General features: G+C 55.0%; 1 protein-coding gene and 1 long non-coding RNA gene across 2 annotated transcripts in view; both read left to right on the top strand.

Annotated features, from left to right (window-relative positions):
* The window catches only part of LOC308635619, a 159,675-nt gene that overhangs the window by 128,026 nt on the left and 5,479 nt on the right, over positions 1 to 26,170 (top strand). The gene's annotated exons all lie outside the window — the stretch shown is intronic.
* LOC308636470 (FYVE, RhoGEF and PH domain-containing protein 5-like) lies at positions 4,318 to 26,138 on the top strand (the record flags this gene model as incomplete). Its single annotated transcript, XM_081271982.1, is given in 16 exon segments — positions 4,318 to 4,345; positions 8,690 to 8,884; positions 9,506 to 9,564; positions 13,026 to 13,097; positions 14,003 to 14,071; positions 15,540 to 15,623; positions 16,991 to 17,070; positions 19,391 to 19,490; positions 19,746 to 19,767; positions 19,770 to 19,882; positions 21,141 to 21,270; positions 21,545 to 21,666; positions 22,608 to 22,736; positions 25,535 to 25,604; positions 25,607 to 25,685; positions 25,941 to 26,138. Coding segments are annotated over 16 exon segments (1,389 nt in total). The 3' UTR covers positions 25,978 to 26,138.

Raw genomic sequence — 26,170 nt, 5'->3', positions numbered from 1 at the left:
GTTTGTTAGCTGAGCAGAGGTGGCAGCTCCCTGCATTAGGAGCTTATCCCCTGAGTCCCACCAGCACATCACCTTCTGGAGATGGAAAAACAGGCTCATCCCACACAGGAGGGTCCCTGTGTGAGGACACCCAGGACAGCATTCTCTGTGGTGCTGTTGAAATGGCCCCAGGAGGGAATGAGGTCCAGGTCCCACAGCCCTGAAAGGCTGAATGGCTGTGGAACCTGGGTCCCCCTAGAAGGTGGTGAGGCCCTGGGGGCCCAGCTCCTACTTTCCCAGTCTGTGTTCCTTGAGACACAAGTACCAGAGAAATGGACCAATTGGCACAAGACTTGTGATGTTTCAGCTAAACGCAGCCCTAGTGATCCTGATGCTGTGCAAGACTTGGAGAGAGTGTGGAAGGACCATCAGGCCATTGCCACCTGGACACCTGGGTGTTGGAGTTATAGTCAGTTGCATGGCAGAGTACAAATCATCAGAGAATTAAAATGAAATAATGTCCATGTCCTTGTTCTGATGTTGTCAAAATTATGGGAACAGTGACCTTGGATGAGTCCAAGAATGAGGCAGGCAGAGAGGGTGGGGAGGATGGGCGAGGATTTGTTGGTCAGATTCCTCACGGTGGGGACTCTGCCCCTCCACCCCCCAACCCTACCAGGAAGGTGGTCCTGGTGGTGTCTGTGCCCTTATTCACTTTTATTCTGCTCTGTCCCCTGCCAGTAGAGTCCCCCCTGTCCTGCACTTACCCTGAGGCCCAGCTCCTGCCCAGTGGTGCTTGGCTCTGGGTGTTCCTCCGTGCCCATGGAGTTGGAGCTGAAGCTGCAGCTCCAGTGCTTGTTGAGGGTAAACTGTGGAAAGAATGGAAGACAGTGCCTGGTAGCTGGCCGGCAGCCCCAGCCCCTGCTGGCCTCCATTCAGGCTGTTTCTGCCCCTTGTGACCTTCCGCTCCCCCGACCTCATACAGACCCTGTGTCTCAGGCTTCTACCCTGAGAGGACAGGAAATGACACTAGGTGTCCAGGATGTACCCTGGACACAATCATTCCCCACCTTTAGTCTTTTCCTGGGTGTGACCATGACGTGACATGAGGCTCACAATGTCACACCTCCTGCTTCCGCCTCAGGTCCCTGTTCTCCCCTACTGAGGAGCAAGGTGGTGGGGCTCTGCAGGGCTACTCACGGTGATAGTCTCTCCTGGATGAACCTCACCAGGGCTATCAGGGCTAAAGCTCCTCCTCCCACTTGGAGGAGTGCCATTTCTACCACCAGCAAGGCACTGGCAGCAGAATCTGAAACAAGATCTCAGTTGTTTCCCAAAGTTTTGTCTTCGGGGTGTCCGAAGGATGGGCTCTGGGGAAGGGGCCGTGCAGCCATAGGGGGAGCTCTGGCGGCGTGGCCTCCTAAAACGTCGGCCTCCACAGGGGAAGCAGCAAAACATGCTTTTTCATCGAAAGGATTAAAGCAAATGAGCTGGGAGGAGGCTGTTGCTAGAATGTGGGTGCCTGGTTACTGGCTTCCAAGTTCTGTTTGGCTCTATGACCAAGGAAGGGAGGCCATGTCTTGGGGTTCCTGGCCTAACCCGTCCTCCAGATAAGCCCATGTGTGTCCCTCTGTTGGCTCTCCCCTAGCCCCGTGACTTTTTATGTGTGTACACAGCCAACCCCAACACTGGCCCCACATCCCTTGACAGGCCTGGGTGCAGCCAGGGTCCCAGCTCTGAGGAGACACAGCTAGGTTTCAATCCAGCTCCTCCTCCTGTCCTCTCATGTGACCTTGGACAAGTCATCGTGTCTCTAAGGCTTGCCCAGTGTCCCCCTGCACAGTGTCTACTTTCTAGAACTGTCACCAGGCATATCTGACATAACACTTAGAAACCATGTTGTCAGATGTCTGTAATGCAGAAAAGTAGAGATAAAATATGGAAACAGGTGAAATTTCACATAGAGCAGAGCTAAGAACAGGCCTAGTCTCCTGCCTTATGACTTTGAAAATGCCATTTTCCTTCCTGGCCTTCTTTCTCTGTCTGCATCTTGAGGGGGTTGAAATGCAATTAGTGGGGGTATCCTCATCTCTCAGAGCCACCCACCTTGTTCTCTTTGGGATGAGAGTAAGCACAGTCACATTTAGTAAATGAATGAGCAAGAATACCTTCATCTCCATCACCCTTTCTACTCAAGTCCCATAAAAATAATAATAATAATAATAATAATAATAATAATAACAACAACAACAACAACAACCCTCCAAAAGATCACTGAGAAGAACTCCATACCAGGTAGGTACAGAACATATTCAAAAATCTATAACTATGTGTCTTTGTAACTCTGTAGCAAAATTACCTGAAATTTTGTGGCTTAAAACAGAGAAATTTATTCTCTCATGGTTCTGGAGGTGAGAAATCTCAACATGCCACAGGGCCATGTTCCCTCTAGTCTCTAAACATCAATCCTTTCTGATCTCTTTCAGTTTTTAATGGCCCTATGTTTTCCCAGGTTTATGACAGTGTCACTCCAAACTCCACCTCCAATCTTCACATAGCCTCCTCCTTACTCTGTGTCCTCTCCTCTTCTTGAAGGGACACTTGACATTAGATTTAGAGCCCACCCAGCTAATACAGCATGATCTTCATGATCTCATCTTGAGATCCTTAATTACATGTGCAAGGATTAGTTAGATTCACTAATTCTGAGACAAACCCACAGAAATAATACAGTTACTCATACTAGACAAAGGTGCCAAAAAATATACATTGGAGAAAAGATAACCTCTTCAAAAGGCTAAACAAAAGGGAAAACTAGAAATCCATATGATGCAAGATGAAATTAAACTCCTCTCTCCCTGCACAAAACTCAAAGTGGACCAAGGACTTATGCTTTATAACATAGACCCTACACCTAATAGAAGAAAAAAGGAGACTGAAATATAGGTCAGCTTAGGAACTGAGTTCCTTATCAAGACTCCTAAAGCACAAGGAGTAAAATCAAGAATTAATAAATGGGATGGAATCAAACTAAAAAGCTGCATCACAGCAAAGCAAACAATCAAGCACATGAAGAGAGAACCTACAAAATCCAGAAAAACTCTTTACTTGCACCTGCACCTCAAATACAGCATTATTCTCCAGGATACATAAAGAACTCAACAAACTCAACAACAACAACAACAAAAATAACCCAATGAAGAAATAAGTATCCAGCAGCTAGAGAGGCTGGGATGGGAGGATCACAAGTTCAAAGCCCAGCCTCAGTAGCTGCAAGGTGCTAAGAAACTCAGTGAGACCCTGTCTTTAAAGAAAATACAAAATAGGTATGGGATGTGGCTCAGTGGTTGAGTGCCCCTGAGTTCAATTGCCAGTACCAAAAAAAAAGGAAATAATCAAAGGAACTAAACAGATACTTCACAAAAGAAGAAGTATGATCAGTTAAAAAATATGAGAAAATGTTCAACATCTCTAGCAATTAGAGAAATGCAAACTAAACTAAAACCATACAAGTAACAGTAAATGTTTGCAAGGATGTGGGAAAACAGGTACACTCATACATTGCTGGAGGGACTGCAAATTGGTGACCCCTCATTGTCCTGGTTGGCCCCAGTAACCTCTCATCATTCTAGCCATGTGTTGCAGATTTGTGATCAACAGATAGTTGCCGGACATCTGCTCTCTGTATCACTGTGGGGACGGAGGCAGATGCAGGACACTGTGCCACGTCACTTCTCACCCCTCCACCACATCAGAGACTCCTGGACTCTAACTGATATTTCCTGCCAACCTTACCAACTTTCAGGTTGGCCTTATAGTGTCCTTTCCTCCCATTTCAAGAAACGGAAGACACATTGTCCCCATCATGCTTTAAAGAAGAGTGAAATTATGGCAATAATAAGACAATCCCTCAAAATACAGAGGCTGAATGTTTTTTCTAATATGTGGATGTTAATTGACAATAAAGTGGGGGCACTAGAGAAGAACACCATTACCTTAGACTAGGTAGAGGGAAGTGAAGGAAGGGGAGGAGAGGGGATGTGGGGATAGGAAAGAAAGTAGAAATAAACAGACATTACTACTGTATTATATATGTGACTACATGATTAATATGATTCTGCAATATGTACACTCAGAAAAATGAGAAATTATATCCCATCTATGTATGATATATCAAAGTGCACAAATGCATTCTACTGTCATGTATTACTAATTAAAACAAATTAAAAATTAATCAAAAAAGAAAAGGTAAGCCTCAGTTAGATGGAACGTTTACATCATGTGGATGTCTTTCTCTGTGCTTATATTCCTAATTTCATAGTCAGGCATGGCCTAACAATGGGGACTCTTTATGAGAAATGCATCAGTAGGTGATATCGTCCTCTGAGATCACCATAGAGTGTACTTGTACGGGGGAAGAAGGCTATGATGTCACCAGGCAGTAGACTCTCAGGGGACCACCATCTTATATGCAGCCCATCTCTGACTGTGAGGTTGGTATGTGTGGCATGCTTGTACATCCATAGGTCTTTGCCTCTGGACGGAGCCTTCGGAAGCATGCAGGTTGGATTTCTCTTTCTTCCTCCCCACCTTTCCATCTCACTGTGCTCCCTACCACCATTCTGCACTCATCACTACCTAGTGGATCATCCCAGTTCCCTCCATTAAAAGGCCTCCTCGAGTAGAATGAGACAGACATTATTACCCTGCATACATGTAGGATATAGTCACACTACTGGTGTGACCCTGCAGGATGTACAGCCAGAGGAATAAGAAGTTGTGCTGCATTCATATACAATGTGTCAAAATGCATTCTACTGGCATGTACAACTAATTAGAACAACAACAAAATCCACACCTGGATCTTCTCTGACACCCCCCCCCCCCAGATGACTAGGGCTCCTTCACATACACTCTTCCAGATGACACACCAGTTGTGGGACTTGGTGACCTAGGAGGATGGCTGCCAGAGGATAAGAGGGAGTGGGGACGAGGACACTAAACTTGGCTTCTCCATGCTGCACATCACTTCTGATGTAGGTGGATCCCTCCTAGACACCAGCCAATCCCTGCATTCAGCAGGTGGGGTCCTGGCCACCAACACTTTAGTTCCCAATAGTGAACAGCAAGAGGACACTAAGTTTTAGCAAATAGTCATCTCCACTCATACCTCTCAGTATCCTAGCGGGATAGGTCACAGAACCCCTTGAATACCAAAATCACCAGATGCTCTACTCCCTTAAAAAATTGTGTAGAATTTGCATGTAACCTCCACAGACTTCCTTCCAGATACTTTAAATCAACCTGAAATTCTTTAAGATGTAAATGCTTTGAAATGGTTGTCAAGGGTCTTGTTTAGGGAAAAATGACAAGGAAAAAAGTCTTTAAGTATTCAGTAATGAAGTGAATATTTTTTCAAACATTTCCATCTGAGGGTGGTTGAGTCTGTGGATGCAGAAGCTGAGCCTACAGAAGGCTGACTACTGATTACAGAGTCTCCTCTAGAGAGGCACAAAATGGGCAGAACTGGACCCAGAGGCACCTTCTGGGGAAATGAAGAATAGAACCTTCATCTCTCTCTAACTGTTGCCAGTCATAGTGCCTTGTGTCCAAAAAGCTGAGGGTTTGCAACCCCAGAAGGTGAGAGGGAGCTAGAGGAAATCTTCCCCCAATGATGGAGGTCCCCAATCCTCACTGCATCCCTCAAACTTTCCTGTGGTCAGGAACGATGGAAAACATGCCCTGGTTTGCAAGAAGCCACCACTGAGATAAGACAAGGGCAGCCCACTAGGGAAGAAAGCAGGGCTGGAGGATGGAGGGGCAGTGCCAGAGCCCTTCCCACCAGGTCAGCTGTTGGGTAGGACAGCAAAGTGCAGGTTACTTTGAGCTATTCATCAGCCCACTCAGACCAGCCAGAGTCCCTCTGAGTTGCTTCCTGGCCCCCACCCAGCTGTACATGCCCCTGGGGACCAGTCCAGGCTCTGGGAGGGCCACGGCCACACACACCAGGAGAATGTGCCAGGACATGCTTTGGTTTGGTCTGTCTGTGCTTGGGAAGCCCCACCCTGGGTCACAACAAATAACATGAATGCATCCTTATCACTCAAGAACTGCACTCAAAAAATGGAAAGAAACTTGTATTACTGTGCAAAAACCACATACATGAAATTAACAAACAGAAATGTGATATTCCTGTCTTAGCTCAGACTTTGGCTCACATTTGCTGGGTTTGCTCCCTCCTCAACATCAGCATCTCATGAATATTCCACTATGCATTACGATGTTTTCCTCACTGTTTGTATAACATATAAAACTAAGTAAAACCATGCACAACCAACTGGGAGTTGTCATTATTTTAAAATGGCAGGATCTGGCAGGGGCTCTCTTCTTCTCATGGTGGTCTGTGAGGGCCATTATAGATAGTGACAATGCTGTGGTTTGGGTAAGTGCTCCCAAAGGCCCAAGTGTTGTCACCATTTCAGTCTTGTCACCAGACTGAGGTGCTATCCTGACATGGTGGTAGCACTATGAAGGAGTGCTAACTGAAAAATTGGGGCTACTAGGAGCATTCTACTGAAGGGGATATTGTGACCCCAGCCTCTTTCTTTTTTGCTTCCTGGACTGGCAACGTTAGAGGCTTCCTCTGCCACTTACTCCTGCCACGATGTGCTACAAAAATCCATAAGGTCAACCGACCATGGGCTGAAACCTCTGAAATCATGAACCAAAATAAACCTTTACTCTTGTTAAATTGATTTATCTCGGTATTTGTCAGAGTAATGAAAAGCTGACTCACAAGGCCAATAATGCCAAGGGCTCAGCAGATGACAGGGGAAAAAAGAAAAAAAATGGGTCTTATCACACTCACTCTTCTGCATCTTTGGATGTCCCTCCAGGGTGTGGAATCCCTCCAATGCAGCTGGACAGCTTTAATCCATTCCTCTCCACTGGCTGACACGAATGCTAATAATGTGCAACATGAACACCACCTAAATGTTCCCTGTTGATAAAAGAACAATTTGCTAGCAGTTTTGACACAATGTTCCATAAACACCCTGGAACTTCCTGATGTTTCTATTTCTATGTAAGGTTTCCTAGGAATATTTGCACTTTTAATTTTCCTGGATGCTCTCAGATGCTTTCCACCCAGGCTGCTCCTGCCAGCATGTCGTAGGTGCAGGCTGCATGTGGGTGCGCAGTGCTGACTGGTGTGTCTTCAATCATCCTTCCCTGCCTGGGGGAGCTGGGGTCTTCTCCAAGCATGCTCTGGATCTGCTCTTAGGTCTCCTTTCTCATGCCTCATCTCCTCTATGTCTTCTACTCCCTCTTCCTTTGCAAGGAAAGTGCCACTTGTGATGAGCCCATTATGTCTGAATGAGGCACATTTAAAAAGACTTGCAAAGTCGCAAATGGCTTTTACAATCATTATTTTGCCAAACTTTAAAATAGGCCCATAAGATTAAGCTTGGCTATGGTCTCTGGACTCTAGAATGGGGGTGAAGTATGTGGAGAAGTCAAACATCAGTTGTGTGGTCATTATTCCCCTGCCCTCTGTCCCAGCTTAATTCTAATGAGATGTCCTCTTCCTGGGATAGTCAAGGAGGAAAGATGGTGCATAACCAAGCACCCAGGAAATGCTCTGAACTTCTTTGCAGTCAGCCAGCAGTGTGAGCACAGGGATGGATGGTGTCATATCAGCTCCTATGCTCACAGCCTCGTATGCACAGCAGGTGTATCAGTCAGCATTCTTGATGGCAAGTTACAGAAACCTGAATTATCTGCTCATCTTCCCTTAGGTCTCAACTGAGGTGTTTCCCCAAGAAGGAAGAAATAAGAAAATGTGAACTTTGTCCTGTGAGTATGGACCAGAGAGAGAACCATACACTATGCTAAATATTGCCCATACATTAAAAACCATGAGGTAGGAACTGTTAATATTTTTAGTTTACAGACGAGTTTGGCAGGTAAGACTGCTAAAATTGAAGTGTGCGGTTTAGTGATTTTTGCCTTGAACAACTATGTGTGTCAGCAGGTCATATTAAATGCTGCAGCATGTGGTTGTACAGAATGCATGTATGTCATTTCTGGAGAGATCCTTAGACAAGTTCCCTGTGGCTTTTGGAGGTGGGATAAGTCTGGATGTGGCAGATTGAGAGCAATGGGCTGTATCTCTGAAGATATGAGTTCTTGGGTTTGGTCCTTATTTGCTATGTGGCCTGTCATATCTAAGTTTTAGTTTCTTCACCTTTTAAGGAATGGGTTAAATTTACCAACTGAGATGAAATGCACAAATTCCTTAAAATTTACAACTCAAAATGAACAGAAGAAGAAACAGAAAATCTATCTTTGTATCTGTTTAAGAAATTGAATTTGGTAGGGTTGTGGCTCAGTGATACAGCACTTGTCTAGCACATGTGAGGCACTGAGTTTGATCCTCAGCACCACATAAAATAAATGAATAAAACAAAGGCATTGTGTCCATCCACAACTAAAAACATTTAAAAAATTGAATTCATCATTTAAAACCTCTTATCTCCTCTTCTTCACAACTACAGGCATATTTCATCAAATATTTAAGGACTAAATAATGCTAATATTATACAAACTCAGAAAATAAAGAAGAGAATTGCTGGCGACTCATTAGGTCAACATAATGCTGAAGAACACCTGGGTCCCTTAGGGGGCAGAGGGGACCGGCCACGGTGTTGAGGGCCGTACTGGTGTTGCCATGGGCCGCGGGGGGACAGCCTGGGCCCCCCATTCTGGAGCTCCCCCGAGTCTGGAGAGCGGAGGGGACACCGCTGTGGACGAGGGACTGTCCCCCGCCTGGCTGACTCTTCTGTTCTGCCTCCAGATTACTTAAACAACCTCCGCCCGGACTCGGCCGAATACGATGACACACAGGGTGAGTCCCCGCCACCCAGAGGTAGGGGCCGCGTTCTCCCCCCACTGTGCGCGTGCCCAGGGCTGGGACACAATTTTTGTCCTCAGCCTTGGGGAACTCCCTGCGGTGGCCTGATGTCCAGTCAGAGAGAGGACGAGAGGGGAGGGGGTGGCGGCTCAGTGACAGGAGGGCAGGTCTAAAAACGTCACCCAGTTAGGTGCCGTGGCGCCCGCCTGCCATCCCAGCGGCTCAGGAGGCTGAGGCAGGAGGATCTCCAGTTGGAGGCCAGCCTCAGCACTTTAGTGAGGCTCTAAGCAACTTTTCAAGATCCTGTCGGAAAATGAAAGATAAAAAGTGGCTGGGGACGTGGCTCCGTGGTTAAAGCGCAGCGACCCCTGCGTGTGAACAGCTGGGACGGTCCCCACTGTATCGTCCCAGTTTATACCCGGGAAACCGAGGCTCAGCTTGGTCAGGGTAGTCAGGGTCACGGAGGCAGAGGAGGGAGAGCTGGGTTGGTGTCACCCCGCACAGAGAACGAGTAGGGGTCAGGGGCGAGTGGGGAGGGGCAGGAAGAGGCGAGGACGGGGACAGCCGGACCAGCCCTCCCCAAAGGGCCGGGGGCTGACTCTGCTTCCTCCCCAGGAGCCCTGAGCCTCATCTCCAAAGTCACAGACCGAACCTACGACAGCATGGAGCAGGTGGTAAGTCCAGCCCTGCACACCCTCCCTTGGTGCCCACCCTGCCCTGCCTGACGCGGGAGACCCCATCACTGATCCCGCGGGACCCTGCAGAGGGCCTTGGGTTCTGGCCCCAACAATTGCTGTGTGACCTCAGGTACGGTGGGTCCCTGCTGCGGCACGCAGTGGGCACGCCTCAGCTTCTGTGTTAAGAATGATTCTGAGGCCGAGTGCTAGTGAGGGGGAAAGCGCGGTGACAGAAGGGGGTGACAGTGGCTTGTGGGCCACGGCTGATAACACAGAGCGTCCTCGCTGTGAGTTGTGCAGAGAGGAGGAGGGGAAGGAGCATTTCTGGGCCACCTCCCATGTGACAGGCCTCCCGTCGTGGGGTGGACTGGAGACACGTGATGAGGTCCCGCTCAGTGGAGAAGTAAATGTCTGGTTGCACGTAACCCCAGTAAATGTCACCAGAGAGGCAGAGAGACAGCTGCAGAGTTCAGGGAAGGGACACAGCCCGGGCTGCTCGGGCCAGAGACGTGAGTGTCCCCGTTTCAGTGCGAGGAGTGGACGTGCAGCACCGTGCCCCAGGACATTTGCACAGTTGCGGAAGCAGGAGAGAGGAGGCAGAGGCCTGGAGTTGAGGAGGCCGAGGTGGGACAGGAGTCTGGGGAGAGACTCGGGTCTGGCTGGTGACGAGGGGCTGGGCACAGAGGCTGAAGCCCACTGAGCTGACTTTGGGTGGGTTAGATGTGTCCTCTCTGGTGTCTGCCGGGTCCCCGCCCCAGAGCTGGGCATCTGCACACGCAGCACGGTTCCCTGCAGAGGGGCTCGGGGCTCAGCAGCAGACGGGCTGGGCTCCCCACAGCCCTCTGCTCCTCCCAGGAGAAACTGGGTCAGGAAGCGCTGGCCCTGGACACCCCCCGGGGGCCACTGGAATAGCCACGGCCCAGGCTGGTCATTGTTCCTCAAGCTGTTGGGCACAGCTGCACCAGGCCTCTGCTCTGGACCCAATGGCCACCTCATGTTTGCATGGCCAGATGGGAGGGTGTCCACGGGCCCAGCCCAGGGCCTGAGCTCCGTGGCCTCTGCCACCCCCACAGCCCAGGCCTGTCCTGCCTGCTGGCTTCCAGCCTGGCCCTGCCGTCCATCCTCATAGACAGCCAGGGAGCCAGTTAAAATGCGTCCGATGGCGTCGTCTCCCCTTTTGCCGAAGCTGGCCTTTGATTTCTCTTGGTACCAGGGATAGAACCCAGGGCGCTTAGCCACTGACCCCGTCCCCAGCCCCTTGTATATTTCATTTAGAGACAGGGTCTCCCTGAGCTGCTCAGGGCCTCACTTTGGCTGAGGCTGGCTTTGAACTCTCGATCCTCCTGCCTCAGCCTCCCGAGCTGGTGGGATGACAGGCCCACAACACCGTGCCCCGCTGCTGTGCTCTGTTTCTATAATCAGTCCAGCCGTGGCATTGGGAGCTCCTGCAGTTAGTCTCCGTGCCCCTTTCAAACGCCCCCGTTGACATGAGTTGAGGCGTTGTTGTTTGATATTCCAGATCAGTCCATGTCCTGTATTGATAGTCCTTGTCTTAGAATCAGCCGTTTCTCCAGGAATCCCTAGAACCTTTCATCACATAATGGTCTTAAAAAAAAACAAGATTTGGAGCTAGGTGCAGTGGTGCCCACCTGTCATCCCAGCAGCTCAGGAGGCTGAGGCAGGAGGATCACAATTTGGAGGCCAGCCTCAGCAGTTTAGCCAAGTTCTAAGCAGCTCCGCGAGACCCTGTCTCTAAATAAAATACAAAAAAAAAAAGGGCTGGGGACGGGGCTCAGGGGTTAAGGTGCCCTTGGGTTCAATCCCTGGTACCAAAAAAAAAAAAAAAATACAAGAACCAAGATTGGGTCCCTAGGTACAGCCATTGCTCACGGGGCCTCATTTTCTCAAGCCGTCTCTGCTGGCGGAACCAGGCGGTCGCCCATACTCTCCCGAGAACCCGTGGGGACCACCTTCTGCACACAGAGCCACTTGCACCTTGTTTCCGACTCACCTCGTCACACACAGAGCACCCTGGCCTTCCCCCCCTGCTCTCCGAAATGTCCCCCCTCGACAGCGAGGGGGCGGGTGCCCACCGTCCTCTCCCGTCCACTTTGCCGTCCCATTGGCCCTTGGTTCTCAGAGACTCTGTTGGTGGGTCCACAAGTCCGGGTGGACCAGCTCTGTCCTCTGGGTGCTCTGAGGATGGCTCTCCACTGCCTGCCGGCTCCATAGTCTGGGGCGAGAAGTCGCCTGTCCCTCCTCTGGGCCTCCACCATCTGCCCTTTGTGTTCTGATTTTTGGAAGCTGGACCCTGGCGCGTCTCTGTGGGTCTTGAGGGGCCTCAGGCGGCTTGAAACCTGTCGAAATTCTCAGGCTTCTTGGTGGAACCTGCCCATCATTGGTCCTTTAGTTAATTTGGATGCTGTGTGACGCACCCACAGACATTTTCCCTCCACCTCTCTGTTTCCATTTAGATCTTTACTGATCCATCCTCCCCCTGTGGGTCCCCTCCTCGGCCACACCTGCGGAAGGAGTCCCTTCTTGTGGCTATTGTGGGTCTTTAGAAACATTGCCGTTCGACTCTGTGAAATTCTCCGTGTCCCTGCACGTCACCTGACTTTGCCCCTCGAATTCCCTTTCCATCAGGTTGATCATGTTACTCTGAAGTCCCTGTGTGTTAGTGCCACCGGCTGTCACCTCTTGTTCTGCACAATCAGTTGAGGCTTCTGGGGACGGGCGGGGTCCTGGGCAGCCCGGGCCCCCTCACCTCCCAAGGGTGCTCTCTCTGACCCCGTCCCCAGCCCCCAGTCTGCCTCCTGAGCCCCTGGCGGAGACTCACGGGAGGGAACCGGCCATCACGTGCAGATTCCCGCGTGTCCACCTCTCTGGGCTGTTCCGGGTCCAGCCAGGAGCCCACCCTCGACCTCTGGGAATGCCTTCACATTTGAGCTGCCAGCCACCTCGTCCTCCCGTGTGTCGCCCGAGGTGTGACGTTTGTAGGGAGGAGCGTGTTAGGCTTTAGCACTCAGTTCAGGGGCCGGCTGGTGACCTGGGGTCTCGCAGAGTTAAGGACAGCTGGGACTGACAGGCCCCTGGAGCCTTCTGGGAGGAGAGAAGCATGTCCCCCCCACCCCCCCCGTCCTCTCGCAGCCTCGCCACATCCTAAAGGAGGCTGGAATGACCGTGGGGACGTTTTCTGGGTGACTGTCCCTCAAGGCCACCCCGTGGGCTGTGAGCCTGCACAGACCAGGCCCAGCCTTGGGACAGCAGGAGCTGTGGCCCAGAGACAGACAGGGTCCGTCCCCAGCACATACAGCAGGACCAGCCTTGGCATCCCGCAGGCCTGGCTCTGCCCAGCGTCCCCCCTGCTGTTTATAGAGGCCAGATTGGGGGCCAGTGCGGCCCCTCACGGAGGGGACAGGTGCCTCCAGGGTCTGACCCTCTTTCCTCGCCCCCAGGAGAACCTGCAGAAGCTGGTCCACATCGACCACAGCGTGCGGGGCCAGGGAGACCTCCTGCAGCCAGGGAGGGTGAGTGCCGCCCTGCGGGGAGCACCAGGCTCCCCCGCCCCAGCACTGGTTGGTTCTGGGTGTCCTGGGGGGTCTCTTCACTCCGGGAAGAGGGGGCGCCAAGTATTTTCAGTCCCGAGTAGCTGCAAAAGCAGAAGATCATCTCTAGAACAAACCTGAAGAAAGCATCTTAAAAATACGGTCTTTGCCAGGCCCCAGGACTCAGGCCTGTCATCCCAGCGGCATGGGAGGCCGAGGCAGGAGGATCGCAAGTTGGAGGCCAGCCTCAGCCACTTAGCGAGGCCCTTGGCAACTCAGTGAGACCCCGTCTCTAAATAAAATATAAAAAGGGCTGGGGATGTGGCTCAGGGGTCCAGTGCCCCTGAGTTCAAACCCCGGCACCAAAAAAAAAAAAGAGAAATTTATTTACTTGGAAGCCTCCAACTGGGAAATAAAAACCTATAACTCAGTTCAAAAACAGTTCAGAAATGTGGTCTTTAGCCCTTGGAATGAAAGATTGGGCTCAGCAGATTCTAACTTCCAATGACCCCGCTGATCTGAGATGCTGTGAAATCGTCCTTAGCATTCGGAGCCTCTGGAGCAAGGGGGGCTGGAGCCACTGTTCCCAGGTCTTCGGCCGCTTTAGCCAACCCTCAGAGGCTCTGCTCCAAGTCAGCTCCTCATGGCGGCAAACAGGGAGGAGGTTGTGGTTTGGACCACGCCATCACCAGGAGGGTGTCAGGGCTTGGGACAGTGACGTAGATGCTCCTGAGAGGCCTCAGTGCCACCAGAGCTCGGGTGGCCTGAGGGTCCTCCATGGGGGGCTGCTTTCTGGTCCTCTGGAGTCTTCAGGGTCGTCCCCTGCCCCTTGTCTGGGGCAGCAGTGGCCCAAGCCAGGTGACTGAGGTCTGCCTCCCTCCCCACAGGAGTTTCTCAAGGAAGGGACACTGGCGAAAGTCAGGGGCAAGAGCAGACATCCCCGGCACCTGTTTCTGGTAAGTACTGTCCCCACCCAACACCAGCCCCTGGACCCTCTAGTCCCATGAAATCGTCCAGTGCCCATATTCGAGTGGCAAGGAACAGGTAAAATGGAGCAGGGCAGGATCTACGTCCTGTGGCGTAGCGATGTCAACCTTGGTGGCTCACTGACACATGGGCAGCTCCCTGTCCCCGTCCCAGGACCGCCAGGATCCTGTACTTACTGTGTTAGTCAGCTTTCCATCACTGTAACAGACATCCGAGAGGGTCAACTTAAAAAGAAGAAAGGTTTCTCTTGGCTCAGTTGTGGGAGCCCCACCTCACAGCCCATTGGCCCTGTTTTGGGGGCCTGTGGTGAGACAGCGCGTCAAGGCAGAGCTAAGCCCCTCATCTTCGGGGCCAGGAGGCCAAAGAGAGGAAGAGGAAGGGGTCAGGTGGGGTTCTACAGTCCTTTCAAGAACACACCCCCAAGAACCTAAAGACCTCCCGCTAAGCCCCGCCTCTTAAGGCACCATACGCCCCAATAGCACCAGGCTGGGGACCAAGCCTTCCACACAGGAGCACTCAGGGGATAGTCAAGACCCAATCCTAACACCTCCTGTCTTCTGGGTATCCTGTTTCTCTCCATCATTCCCTGTTCCTGTCCATCCTGGCTGCCTCTAACAGCCTCTTGCACTTTGCTAGGATTGTGGGCAAAGCAACAGCATTGAGTTCTGAGCACGCGCCCCAGAGCCCATGTCTGAGGTTTGCCGAGCACCTCCTTTGTGGTGGGTTCTGGAAACAGGGAGGTCAGTCCCACGGGCCTTACCCTCAGCCCTCAGGGTCCCACGGAAGGAAAAGGACACGGGAAGACAGTGGCAGATACAGCTGCCCCAGGGAGCCAGGTGGCCACTGGCTGGACTTCCGCAACTAAGCATTGCTTTGTCTGATGGGGACCTTCCTACTAAAGTGGTCAGGCTACAGGCTTGTGTCCGGCTGCCCTGACTCTGCAGGATTTTGAGATTCATCTGCAAGTCTTGGTGGTGCATACCCTTGGATTGCTCCGCAGTGTCCAGAGTCTGTAGCATGGACACACCACACCCTGGTTTTTATTGTGGGTACCGGGGATAGAACTCAGGGGCACTCAAACACTGAGCCCCATCCCCAGCCCTGTTTTGTATTTTGTATTAGAGACAGGGTCTCACTGAGTCACTTAGGACTTCACTGAGTTGCTGAGGCTGGCCTCGAACTTGGGATCCTCCTGCCTCAGCCTCTGGGGTCACTAGGATGACAGGCGTGCACCATCATGCCTGGCCCTTCTTGAGCGTCTTAACTCGGAGTGGGATTGTGGGGAAGGGGCTCACGTTTCAGCCCAGAATGGTCTTGCTCACCCGCGGGGTCCCTGGGGAGTGCCGGATGCCTGTGCAGCCCAGAGCTCAGGGATCCTCCAGGACTGAAGCCCGGCACAGGGACCAGGAGGAGCCTGATAGCCTCCCCTCTCCCCAGATGAGCGAGGTGCTTCTGTACACGTATCCCCAGAAGGACGGGAAGTACCGGCTGAAGAGCTCGTTGGCAGTGGCCAATATGAAGGTAAAGCCTGGTGCTGGGCATCTGGGAGGCCCCAGGGGAGGAGGAGAGGCACCCCCACGGGCCTGGAGAGGGCCGCCCAGGGAATCAGTGTCAACTGTGGTCTGTGGCATGTTCCGGGTCCTCCGGGGAGAGGGAACCCTGGAGGGCTCCCTGGAGGCAGCCTCCTAAGCACTCAGAGCACTTGATAAATATCCGATGGGAAAAGGGCCTAAGCCCCTGGGAACCACCATTCTTATTTTCTTCCCATCCCCCTCCCCTCCCTTTGTCTAATCCAGTGAACTTCTACCCCTACCCTGGCCATTGTGAGTCAGTATCCACTTATCAGAGACAACATTCGGCCTTTGGTTTTTTGGGGATTGGCTTATTTTGCTTAGCTTGATAGTCTCCAGCTCCGTCCATTTGCCTGCAAATGCATGATTCCCTTCATCTTCATGGCTGAGTAATATTCCATTGAATATATATACCACATTTTCTTTATCCATTCATCTATGGAGGGGCACCTAGGTCGCTTCCATAGCTTAGCTGTTGTGAATTGAGCTACTATAAACATTGACGTGGCTGCCTCACTGTAGTGTGCTGATTGTAAGTCCTTTGGGTGTAGACCAAGGACCGGGATAGCTGGGTCAAACAGAACCACCTTTCTTTTTGTGGCCATGACTTCCATCACTCCCGGGGCCTCCTGCACGCGGACCCCTAACAGCGGTCATGTCCTGTGGCCGGCTCTCTCCGCTGAGGCCCATCTGTGTGGTGACAGGCGTCCGGTTGCTCCTTCCTCAGTGCCATTCTGTGTGTGTGTGGGGCACGGCTGGGTCAGGCACTCACCCCTCAAGGGACGCTTGGTCCTTTCCACATGTGGCCCTTGTAGTAATGGCTGCCACAAAAGTGGGCACGCCCGTGTGGCCTCGCTCAGCGCACCTTGGTCCTGAGGATGGGGACGCGTGGTGGATTTGGGGCACTCTTGGAGAGCAGGAGGTTTGGGGCAATAGATTTTGAGGCCACCGAGGACAGAGGAGGCACCTGCCAGGGGCAGGGCGGGGAGCGGGGAGGACCGGGCCAGGGATCCAGGGGCTCCTGGAGGCCGTGGGAGACCCTGCCACGGAGCAGGCGTCCGTCCAGCAGGACAGCGTGCCTGTCGGCTGCCCCGGAGGGGACGGTCACTGCAGCTTTCCTGGGGGTGACGGCGCCAGCAGCCAGACACCTCCCACAGCCTCAGCCATGGCACCAGGGCCACCCTCTGCCCATGAGGACCCTGGGGCAGAGAGGATGTCCGTGGCAGGGCCAGGCCCCTTTGTCCACCGCCACCCGTGGACAGCAGGTGGGTTGCTGCCCTCCCGCCGCAGCCTGAAGGGGCTCTGTGGGTCCCGCAGGTCAGCCGCCCCGTGATGGAGAAGGTGTCCTACGCGCTCAAGATGGAGGTGCCCGAGTGCTGCCTGCTGCTGTCGGCCAGGTAGGGGGCGGGGCTGCGGGAGGGGCGGGGCCTTGAGGGAGGGGCGGGGCTATGGGGTGGGTGGGGCCTAAAGGTATGGAGTGGGCCAGGGAGGGGCGTGGCCTCGAGGTACAGGGTGGGGCTGCTGGAGGGGCGGGGCCTCAGAGGAGGGCAGGAACACAGGAGGGGTGTGGCCTCGACCTGGGGCAGGGCTGTGGGGTGGGCGGGGCCCCAAGGTATGGGGCGGGGCTGGGTAGGGGTGTGGCCTTCAGGGACAGGGTGGGGCTGCAGGAGGGGCGGGGCGTCGGGGTCTGGGCAGGAACACAGGAGGGGTGTGGCCTCGAGGTGTGGGGCCAGGCTGTGGGATGGACCGGGCCTCAAGGTATGGGTCATGGGACTCAGGGCAGGACTTCAGGGGGTGGGAGTGTCTGGAATGTCACAGTCTATATCCTGGGTCCCTTTGGATCAAAGGACCTTTGGCCATCTCAGTGCTTCTTGACTGTCCTGTGGTCACAGACCCTGGGGAATCTCATATTTAAAACAAACAAACAACCCCCCCCCCCCCCAAACCCGAGGCTTCACTCCCCAGAAAGACGCCATACTCATAAAATAGAGGACCTCGGGGGACAGTGACAATGTGTTCACAAGGCCCTTTGTGAAGGGTGGGTCGCACAGTGTTGCCGCCTCGCACTGGGGGCAGGGAGAAGGCGGAGAGTGAGGGTCCCCAGGTCCTCTCCTCCCATCCAGGGTGTCCCCTCGGGGCGGCTCATGGACAGGAGCCTGTCTCCCGGGTCTCGAGGCCAGGAAATGCAGCGTTCGACGTGCTGCTGGCGCCAGGGTCCGGCGGTCCCCTTCATCGGGACCAGGGCTGCTCTCTAGGACCTGGAGGGGGGAGGGCCGGGTCCCTCTGGGGCCTCTGGTAAGGACACCGATCTGGTCCCTGAGGGCTCCGCCCTCCTGACCTGGCCATCTCCCATCACGTGGGCGGGGATCTCAGCATATGACTTTCCGATGGCAGCAGGCCACGTGGCCTGTCCCGCAGGAGACCTGGGTTGATCCCCTGGGGACTTAAGGGGTGGCTGTCCCTTCTGGGGGAGGAGGGGAAGGAGGGGGGGTGCCTGGGCAGGGATCCGTGCCCCCCTTGATCAAATCAGTGACGGGGGGGGGTAGTCTGTGGTCCAGCCTTGGCTGAGGGTGCTGATAGGCCGCGCTGGGGCCTCAGGTGGGGACGCCCATCTCCCCCAGGGCTGGGCCCTGCGCTCTGGCCTGTGGCATCCAGGAGCCTGCCAGTGACAGGCCCGTCCCCTCCTGCCAGCCCAGACTCTCCACACTGGATCAGTGGGGGCGGAGGGGCCGTGGAACCCGTGGATTTCCTCCTACCCACACGGCAGCTGGCTGCCCCCCACGCCCACACCCAGCGCCCGGTCCCTCCCAGCCAGGGCGTCCCTTCCGCCTGCTCGGGAGCGGGCTTTCTGCGCGGGCCGTGCGCGCCACCTGGTGGGCACTGTGGGAACCCCACCCTGCGCTGGTTCCGAGGGACCCTAGCCCTGGGGTGGCCCTGTCCACTCAGGACGCAGTGCTCCGCAGAGAGGGGGCTGGCGAAGTCTGTCTGTGGGGTGCGTGAGCCTCTAGGGAGCCCTGTAGGACATCAGGGGAAAGATGGAAAGATGGGGTGCTCACCCGTGCCAGCTTCCACCCACCCTCCACGAGGACCCTGGCCTTCTGTGCCCTCCTAAATCGTGGGACCCTCTAGGCTTCCCTGGGGCCTCTTGCTTTGGAAAGGTGTTTTGCCAGGGACAGAGGGACAGGACAGAGGACACCCCCTATTTCATTTCACCCTCACAACGGCCCTGGGAGCTGGAGTTGGAGAAGCAGACCCAGAGGCACCCCAGCAGCCATGGCCCCTGGTACAGGCCAGGAGCTAAACTGACTGATTCCTTCCTCCACGCACACACCCCAGGGCTAGAACCAGGGGCGCTCAGCCTGACCCCAGCCCCAGCCCCAGCCCTTGTTGTATTCTGTTGAGAGAAGGGTCTCCCTCAGTGACTTAGGGCCTCGCTAAATTGCTGAGGCTGGCCTCCAATTTGCAATCCTCCTGCCTCAGCCTCCCAAGCTTCTGGGATGACAGGGGTGCACCATGGTCCCATGAGGAACTGGGATCTAACCCTAGTCTGGGGGGACTATCCAAATAAACAAATGACAAACGTAGCCCTGCAGGCCGAGGCTGCTCTGGTGGTGGGTGAGGGGCTCTGGTGTAGTGCCGCGCAGCCGCGTGGATCCCCAGAGAGGGGCGGGAGGTGGAGGCCGCAGCTGCCCCGCTCGCCGAGGCCGGTGCCCGCAGCTCCTGCGCCGAGAGGGACGAGTGGTACAGCTGCCTGAGCAGAGCTCTCCCTGACGACTACAAGGCCCAGGCGCTGGCCGCCTTCCACCACAGCGTGGAGGTGAGTGGGGAGCAGCTCCCAGCCTCAGCGGGTACCAGGGAGGTGTCCCCGCCCTGACCTGGGGACACTGGCCTTCCACGCCCCTACCCTGCTGTGACCCCCGACCTGCGCCCCAGGGACACAGTACCCCCTGCCCACGCCTCAGGGTCCAGCTGTTCCCAGCCCAGGCCAGCAGTCCCCTGCGCCCCACACCCTGGGAGGGGAGGGCAGGGGAGGGACCGCCTGACCCGCTGCTGGCCGCTTCTGTCCCCGCAGATTCGGGAGCGGCTGGGCGTCAGCCTGGGGAGAGGCCCCCCACCCTGGTGCCCGTCACCCACGTCATGATGTGCATGAACTGCGGCTGCGACTTCTCCCTCACCCTGAGGCGACATCACTGCCACGCGTGCGGCAAGGTGAGTGCCACAGGGTGGGGACAGGGCCTCCCTGCCCAGCCAGGGTCCAGGGCCCAGAGCAAGGCACGTCCACCTGGCCCTGGGGGGGGGCAGTCTTATTTTATTTTTAATGTTACTTTATAATTTTTATTTGTTCGTTTTAGACACACATGACCCAGAGTGCATTTTGACATATGAAACACACAGGGAGTGGGACGTCCCTTTCTTGAACATGATGTGGCCTGTCACTGGTCGCGTGTCCATGTGTGAACGCAGGAAAGTCATATCCGATTCATCCCCCCCCTTTGGTTCCCTTTGTGTAATGCAGTGAACTTCTACACACACACACACACACACACACACACACATACATATCAGAGAGAACGCTCGGCCTTTGTTTTGGGGGATTGGCTTATTTTACTCGGCATGATAGTCTTGAGTTCCATCCGTTTACCAGCAAACACCGTAATTTCACTCTTCTTTATGGGTGAGTAATATTCCATTGTGTCTATAGACCACATTTTCTTTATCTGTTCATCTGTTGAAGAGCATCTGGGTTGTTTCCACGTTTAGCTGTTGTGAATTGTGCTGCTGTAAATATTGATGTGGCCGCGTCCCTGTCGGGTGCTGACTTTAAGTCCTCCGGGTATCAGCCAAGGAGTGGGACAGGTGGGTCACAGGGTGGTTCCATTCCCAGTTTCCTGAGGAGTCTCCATCCTGCTTTCCCCTGAGGCTGGCTTTGCAGTGTCACCGGCCATGCAGGGGGGTGCCTTTCCCCACGTCCTCGCCAACACTTAGGGTCACTCGTAACCATGCTCCAAATCCCGAGGTGGCTCCATACTTACCATGTTTAGTGTTTCAGTTACTTTTGGGGTGCATTGTGACCCCACACGACGGTGGGGCTGGTTCCCCAGTTGTGTGTGCGTCACAGACCTGAGTCAGCAGCACTCTGCGGTGACCTGCCCCCTGCCTCCCCCTGGTCCCCTCCTGTCCCGGTGTCCCCTCTGTTTCCAGGAGACGCCCCAAAACACAGTTGTGAAGGACACATGGCAGGTCCCTGGAGGAGGGAGGAGTAGATCCCCCCCCCCACCCCGGGGACAGGCTCCTCAGGAGGCCTGAGGGGACTTGCTCAGGAGCAGTAGCACGTGGCCCGGGAAGCAGGGGTCGGGACACCTGGGGACAGTCAGCATTCAGGGCTCCCTGGAGGAGAGGCCAGCGGGGCCAGCCGGGCAGGGGCCCTGGTCAGCCTCACTGGTGCGTGTCCCCACGTGTCCCGCAGATCGTGTGGCGGAACTGCTCGCGGAACAAGTACCCGCTGAGGCACCTCAAAGGCCGCGTGGCCAAGGTGTGCGACGGCTGCTACGGGGAGCTCAAGAAGAGGGGCAGCGCCGGCCCCGGCCCCGTGAGAGGTGGGTGGCCCGGGTCTCCTCCTCTGCCTCACTGTCCCCGCCTGAAACCACGTCCCCCACAAGGGAGCGAGTGGACGAAAGTGGCCCTGGGGGACCTGGAGGTCCAAGCTCACCCCAGGGCACCCGGGAGCCACAGAGGCCACCAGAGGGGGTAGCCCAGCCCCTGCCCCATGGCCTCTGTCTGTTCTGGTGGGAGGGACTGTGCCCGCCTTCCTGGTGCCACCTCACCGGGGGAGGGACAGCCTGAGCCATTGGTGGCCTCTGTCCCCTGCAGAGCGGCCCCTGAGCATGAGCTTCCCCCTGACCTCCGCCCGCTTCTCCTCCGGGAGCGCCCTCGCCGCCGTCTTCCCCTCCACCTTCAAGAAGCAAAAGAAGGTCCCTTCAGCCCTCACGGAGGTCAGGCGGGACGGGCCGCCTCGCAGGAGATGGGGACTTGGAGTGTCCACTGTCCCCTGGGAGACAGGCCTCCCTGCCCAGCCTGACTGGTCCCCACTCTCCCTCCGCGGCGCAGACCCAGTGCCCACCACAGTGCAGACGGGGCCTTGGGTCTGAGCGAGCCCCAGTCTAGGACAGCCCGTCCCAAAGCCACACACCCCAAGAAAGTGTCACCCGTGGATTCCACGTTTCTCCTTGAATATTCGTCTCAGGTAGCAGGTGGCAGGTGGCAGGATTTAGGGTGTCAGAGGATGACGTTTAGAAACAGGCAACGTTCTGCCCACTGACCCGCTCCTTCTGCAAGTCACAAATGTGGGCAACAGGGCTGGCTGTCCCTCAGCGGTCAGAGTCCTGCTGGCCGTGCCCGAGGCCCGGGCTCCACCCCCAGCACCGTGACACTCATGTTAACAAACGTGGAAAGAGGAGATGTGAAAAGTGAGCTCCTCTCCATCCCCAGCCTCTTTCTGTCCCCAGAGAGGACAACCAGCCCGTTACTTTCTTTTCTTGGTCGAGAGGAGAGGGTATCAGAGACGGACCTCGGGGACACTTGGTCACTGAGCCCCGTCCCCAGCCCTGTTTGGTACTTTATCTAGAGACAGGGTCTCCCTGAGCTGCTTAGGGCCTCGCTGTGGCTGAGGCTGGCCTTGAACTGGAGATCTTCCTGCCTCAGCCTCCGGTGAGCACCACTACGCACGGCTCCAAGGCAGGTTTTGACGGCAGGTCCCCTGGGTCCCCTAAATCCTGTCTGTCACACCCTGAAGTCTGCTGTGCTGACCTTGATGCTAACTAGATCCCGATCTCGGGTTTCAGGCAGGCAGGCGGCTTGCTGCAGCTTCTCCCCTTGGTGTTTGAACTGTGTCCCCCCCGCCTGTCGCCCTGACTGCTGTGGTCCCTTCTGCCAGGTGACGGCCTCTGGAGAGGGCTCTGCCATCAGCGGCTACCTGAGCCGGTGTAAGAGGGGCAAGCGGCACTGGAAGAAGCTCTGGTTTGTCATCAAAGGCAAGGTGCTCTACACCTACGTGGCCAGCGAGGTAACGGTAGCATTTCGAGGCCCCCCTGGGGTCTGCCCACGCGATTTCCCCCGCAGGGCCCTGTGGATCCCTGTGTAGGGGCCACTCCTCCCGGCAGGGAGCCTTTGTAGAGCAGTGGCCTGCTGGGTGTGGACGTCCAGTTCCCCCTGGTCCCCACCAAAGGGACCTGCAGTCTCTCTGCAGAGACAAGAGGGTCCTGTATGTGGAAGGACACAAGGAAGTCTTCAGTTGTCACAGGCCCTGCATCAGGGTACGCCGGCCGTGCCCCAGGAGAAAACTCCTTTGTGCCCTCTGTGGGGGTGATTTGGGACAAAATTCTGCAGCTTAGAAGCCACCCCCTTTTGTCCATCCATTTCTTTTACTGGGGTATCTGATGGCTGCAGGATATCAGACGCCCCAGTAAAAAGTGAAACAGCTGGACGAGGTGGCTCGCTCCTGTCATCCCAGCGGCTCAGGAGGCTGAGGCAGGAGGATCTCCAGTTCAAAGCCATCCTCAGCCAAAACGAGGCCCTGAGGCACTCAGGGAGACCCTGTCTCTGAATAAAATGCAAAATAGGGCTGGGGAGGGGGCTCAGGGGTCAAGTGCCCCTGAGTTCAATCCCTGGTACCAAAAAGAAAAAAAAGAGTGTGACATTTTTTAAGCTCGTCTTACATCCTCTACAATAGAGGCTAGAGAACCCTCAAAACCGGCAGCCAGCTCCCAAGGTGGACAGCTGTGGGGCTGTGGTCACAGGCTGGGGACTGCTCCAAGGGAAACCTGTTGGATCATGTGAAAGGGTCACACCCTCCGGTTGGCAGCCTCCTCAGGCCAAGCCCCCTTTCAACACGGGTCTTCGCTGCGTTCTGTCCCCCTCAGGAAGAGCACAACGCTGGCCACTCCCTGGTGACCACAGCGGGGCTCGGCTGATGTCCCCAGGTCACTTCCTTAGGGTGCAATGCTTTCCTCTCAGGCCCCTCCTCGGGGTCACGGGGCCTGCAGGGAAGCAGGCAGACAGGTGGGGGGCTCTTCCAGAGCCTGAGGGCCCAGGCACCGGGGACCGAGGTGACCTTTACTCACGGTCACCCAGGTGGGGCTTTCTGTGCTGGGGGCAGTTTTGATCCCACAACAAACTGAAATGTGGCCCAGCAGCCTTCCAGGGCCCAGAGAGGCCTCCGGCTAAGGAGGCACACCAGGGGACACTCACAGAGTGTCTGTCACCACTGACTGGCTGGCTGGACTTCCTCTCCACGGCCTCTCGGAGGCTCCACTGTCCTGTAAGGTGTGTGAGGAGCTTTCCAGATGTGGTGGCTCCCCACACCACCCTGCCACAGCCGGGTCCTCAAGCAACGTTGCAGGACACGCGTGGGGGACATTAGCAGTTTAGATGGGGGAAGGGGGTGGCATGACAATGGCCTCCCTAGAGTCCTGAGGACACAAGGCCCAGCCTCTATAGGTGCTACCTATTCCTTCTTTTGGTGAAGAGCAGTTCATAACTTTGCTGAAGTCTATTTATCAATATTTTCTTTTTTTGGTACCAGGGATTGAACCCAGGGGCACTTACCCACTGAGCCCCGTCCCCAGCCCTTTTTATATTTTATTTAGAGATAGGGTCTCCCTGAGTTGCTCAGGGCCTCACTAAGTGGCTGAGGCTGACCTTGAACTCATGATCCTCCTGCCTCAGCCCCCAGAGCCACTGGGATTCCAGGAAATAGTTTGACTTCTGTGTGACCTTCATCATTTCTCATCTTTTTGTTTATTTTTCCTGCCCTAGTGCAGTGGCCAGCACCTCTAGTGCGTATCAGGTTAGGCTCATGAGTGAGCACCCTCTTTCCCTGTTCCCAATTTTAGGGGAAAAGCACTTAGGATTTTACTTCTGAGTACGATGTTGGCTGTTGATTTTTTATAGATGTCCTTCCTGGGTCAGGTTAAGGCCATTCCCTTCAACTCCTACTTTACTGAGAGTTCAAATCACGGATGAATGTTGCATCTTGTCAAACACTTTTCCCAATCTAGAGATTTTTAAAGATTGGTTCAAAATCTTTTTTTTTTTTTTTTTGGTGCTAGGGATTGAACCCAGGGGCACTTAACCACTGAGCCACATCCCCAGCCCATATATATATATTTGATTAGAGACAGGGTCTCACTGAGTTGCTGAGGCTGGCCTTGAACTCACGATCCTCCTGCCTCAGCCTCCCAAGCTGCTGGGATAACAGGCATGACCACTGCTCCTGGCCAAAGATACTTATATTTCCTGTGTGGATGGGGCTGTGGCTCGGTGGCTGGGTGCTGGCCTAACATGGAAAGCAGCCCTGGGTTCAGTCCCCAGTAGATTAAAAAAAAAAATCTATACAGAGATTTTCCTCAGAGCCTTGTTTTTAAGATCATCTGCCCCCTCTGGGTATATCTCATGGAATTGCTAGCGACTTCTTAGCAGGGACATCCGAGGTCTTCATCCTGGAAATGAGGGTGTGGAGGGATGAACACATCAGAGGTTGTCATTAGCCACCTGGGCACCGAGTCTTTGGTCAGGCGCTGATGGAGGCCGGGTCAGAAGGCATGGCAGGTCCAGATCCACAGTCCGGGTGACCCTGGGAGACTCTCTGAGCCTCAGTTTCTTCTTTTGAATGGGGACAGCATTCAAAATGATCCTAGTGACGATTGAACAAGGGAATGAAGGAGAAAATGCTTGGCTCCTCCTGATCGGCTGTTCTAGAATGTTCCTTCCCCCTTGGGGTGGCCCGGGTGGAGGCGAGGGTGGGAGGTGAGTGTGGGTGGCCCCCAGACGCCCCTCCTTGTCCACCCCCCATGGTCCCCACAGGACAAGGTGGCCCTGGAGAGCATGCCGCTGCTGGGCTTCACCATCGCCCCCGAAAAGGAGGAGGGCGGCGAGGCGGCCCCGTGTTCCACCTTTACCACGAGAAAACCCTGTTCTACAGCTTCAAGGCGGAGAGCGCGGGTGTCGCTCAGAGGTACCAGGAACGTCCTTCCCCAGTCCCCCGCCTGTCCCCCAGGTGCCACCCGGAGCCCAGGCGTGCTGGCCTGCTCCTTGCCCGGGGCCACCCCTGTCCTCCTGGGGAGGGGCTCAGCCCTCGGATCCAGGTGGACCTCTGCACCTCCCCAGGCCCTGGGTGCGACATGGCCCCTTGCCTGGGGTGACAGTGATCTGTGCGGTCACCCGGGGTTTCTGTGGCAGGGCCGTGGGGACAGTGCTGTCTTGTTCGCAGGTGGATGCAGGCCATGCAGGACGCCAGTGTGCTATAGCAGTGGCCACTGGGACTCGGGACTCGAGAGACTCTTGGGGGACACTGAGCCCTTGTGCAGGCCACCTGGGTCGCGACTGGTCATGAGCACGTCTCGACCTTCCCGCTGGGACCCACCCCACCCAGCACCTCTGCAAGTGGAATATTTATGGCCCCCATGTCCCCTGTGTCCCAGCCCCAGCCACTCCCTCATC

This window comes from Spermophilus citellus (genome assembly GCF_964194105.1).
Source record: "Spermophilus citellus genome assembly, chromosome: 17".
NCBI lineage: Eukaryota > Metazoa > Chordata > Mammalia > Rodentia > Sciuridae > Spermophilus > Spermophilus citellus.
Note: the sequence above shows the minus strand (reverse complement) of the source record. Positions and strands in the feature narration are given on the sequence as shown.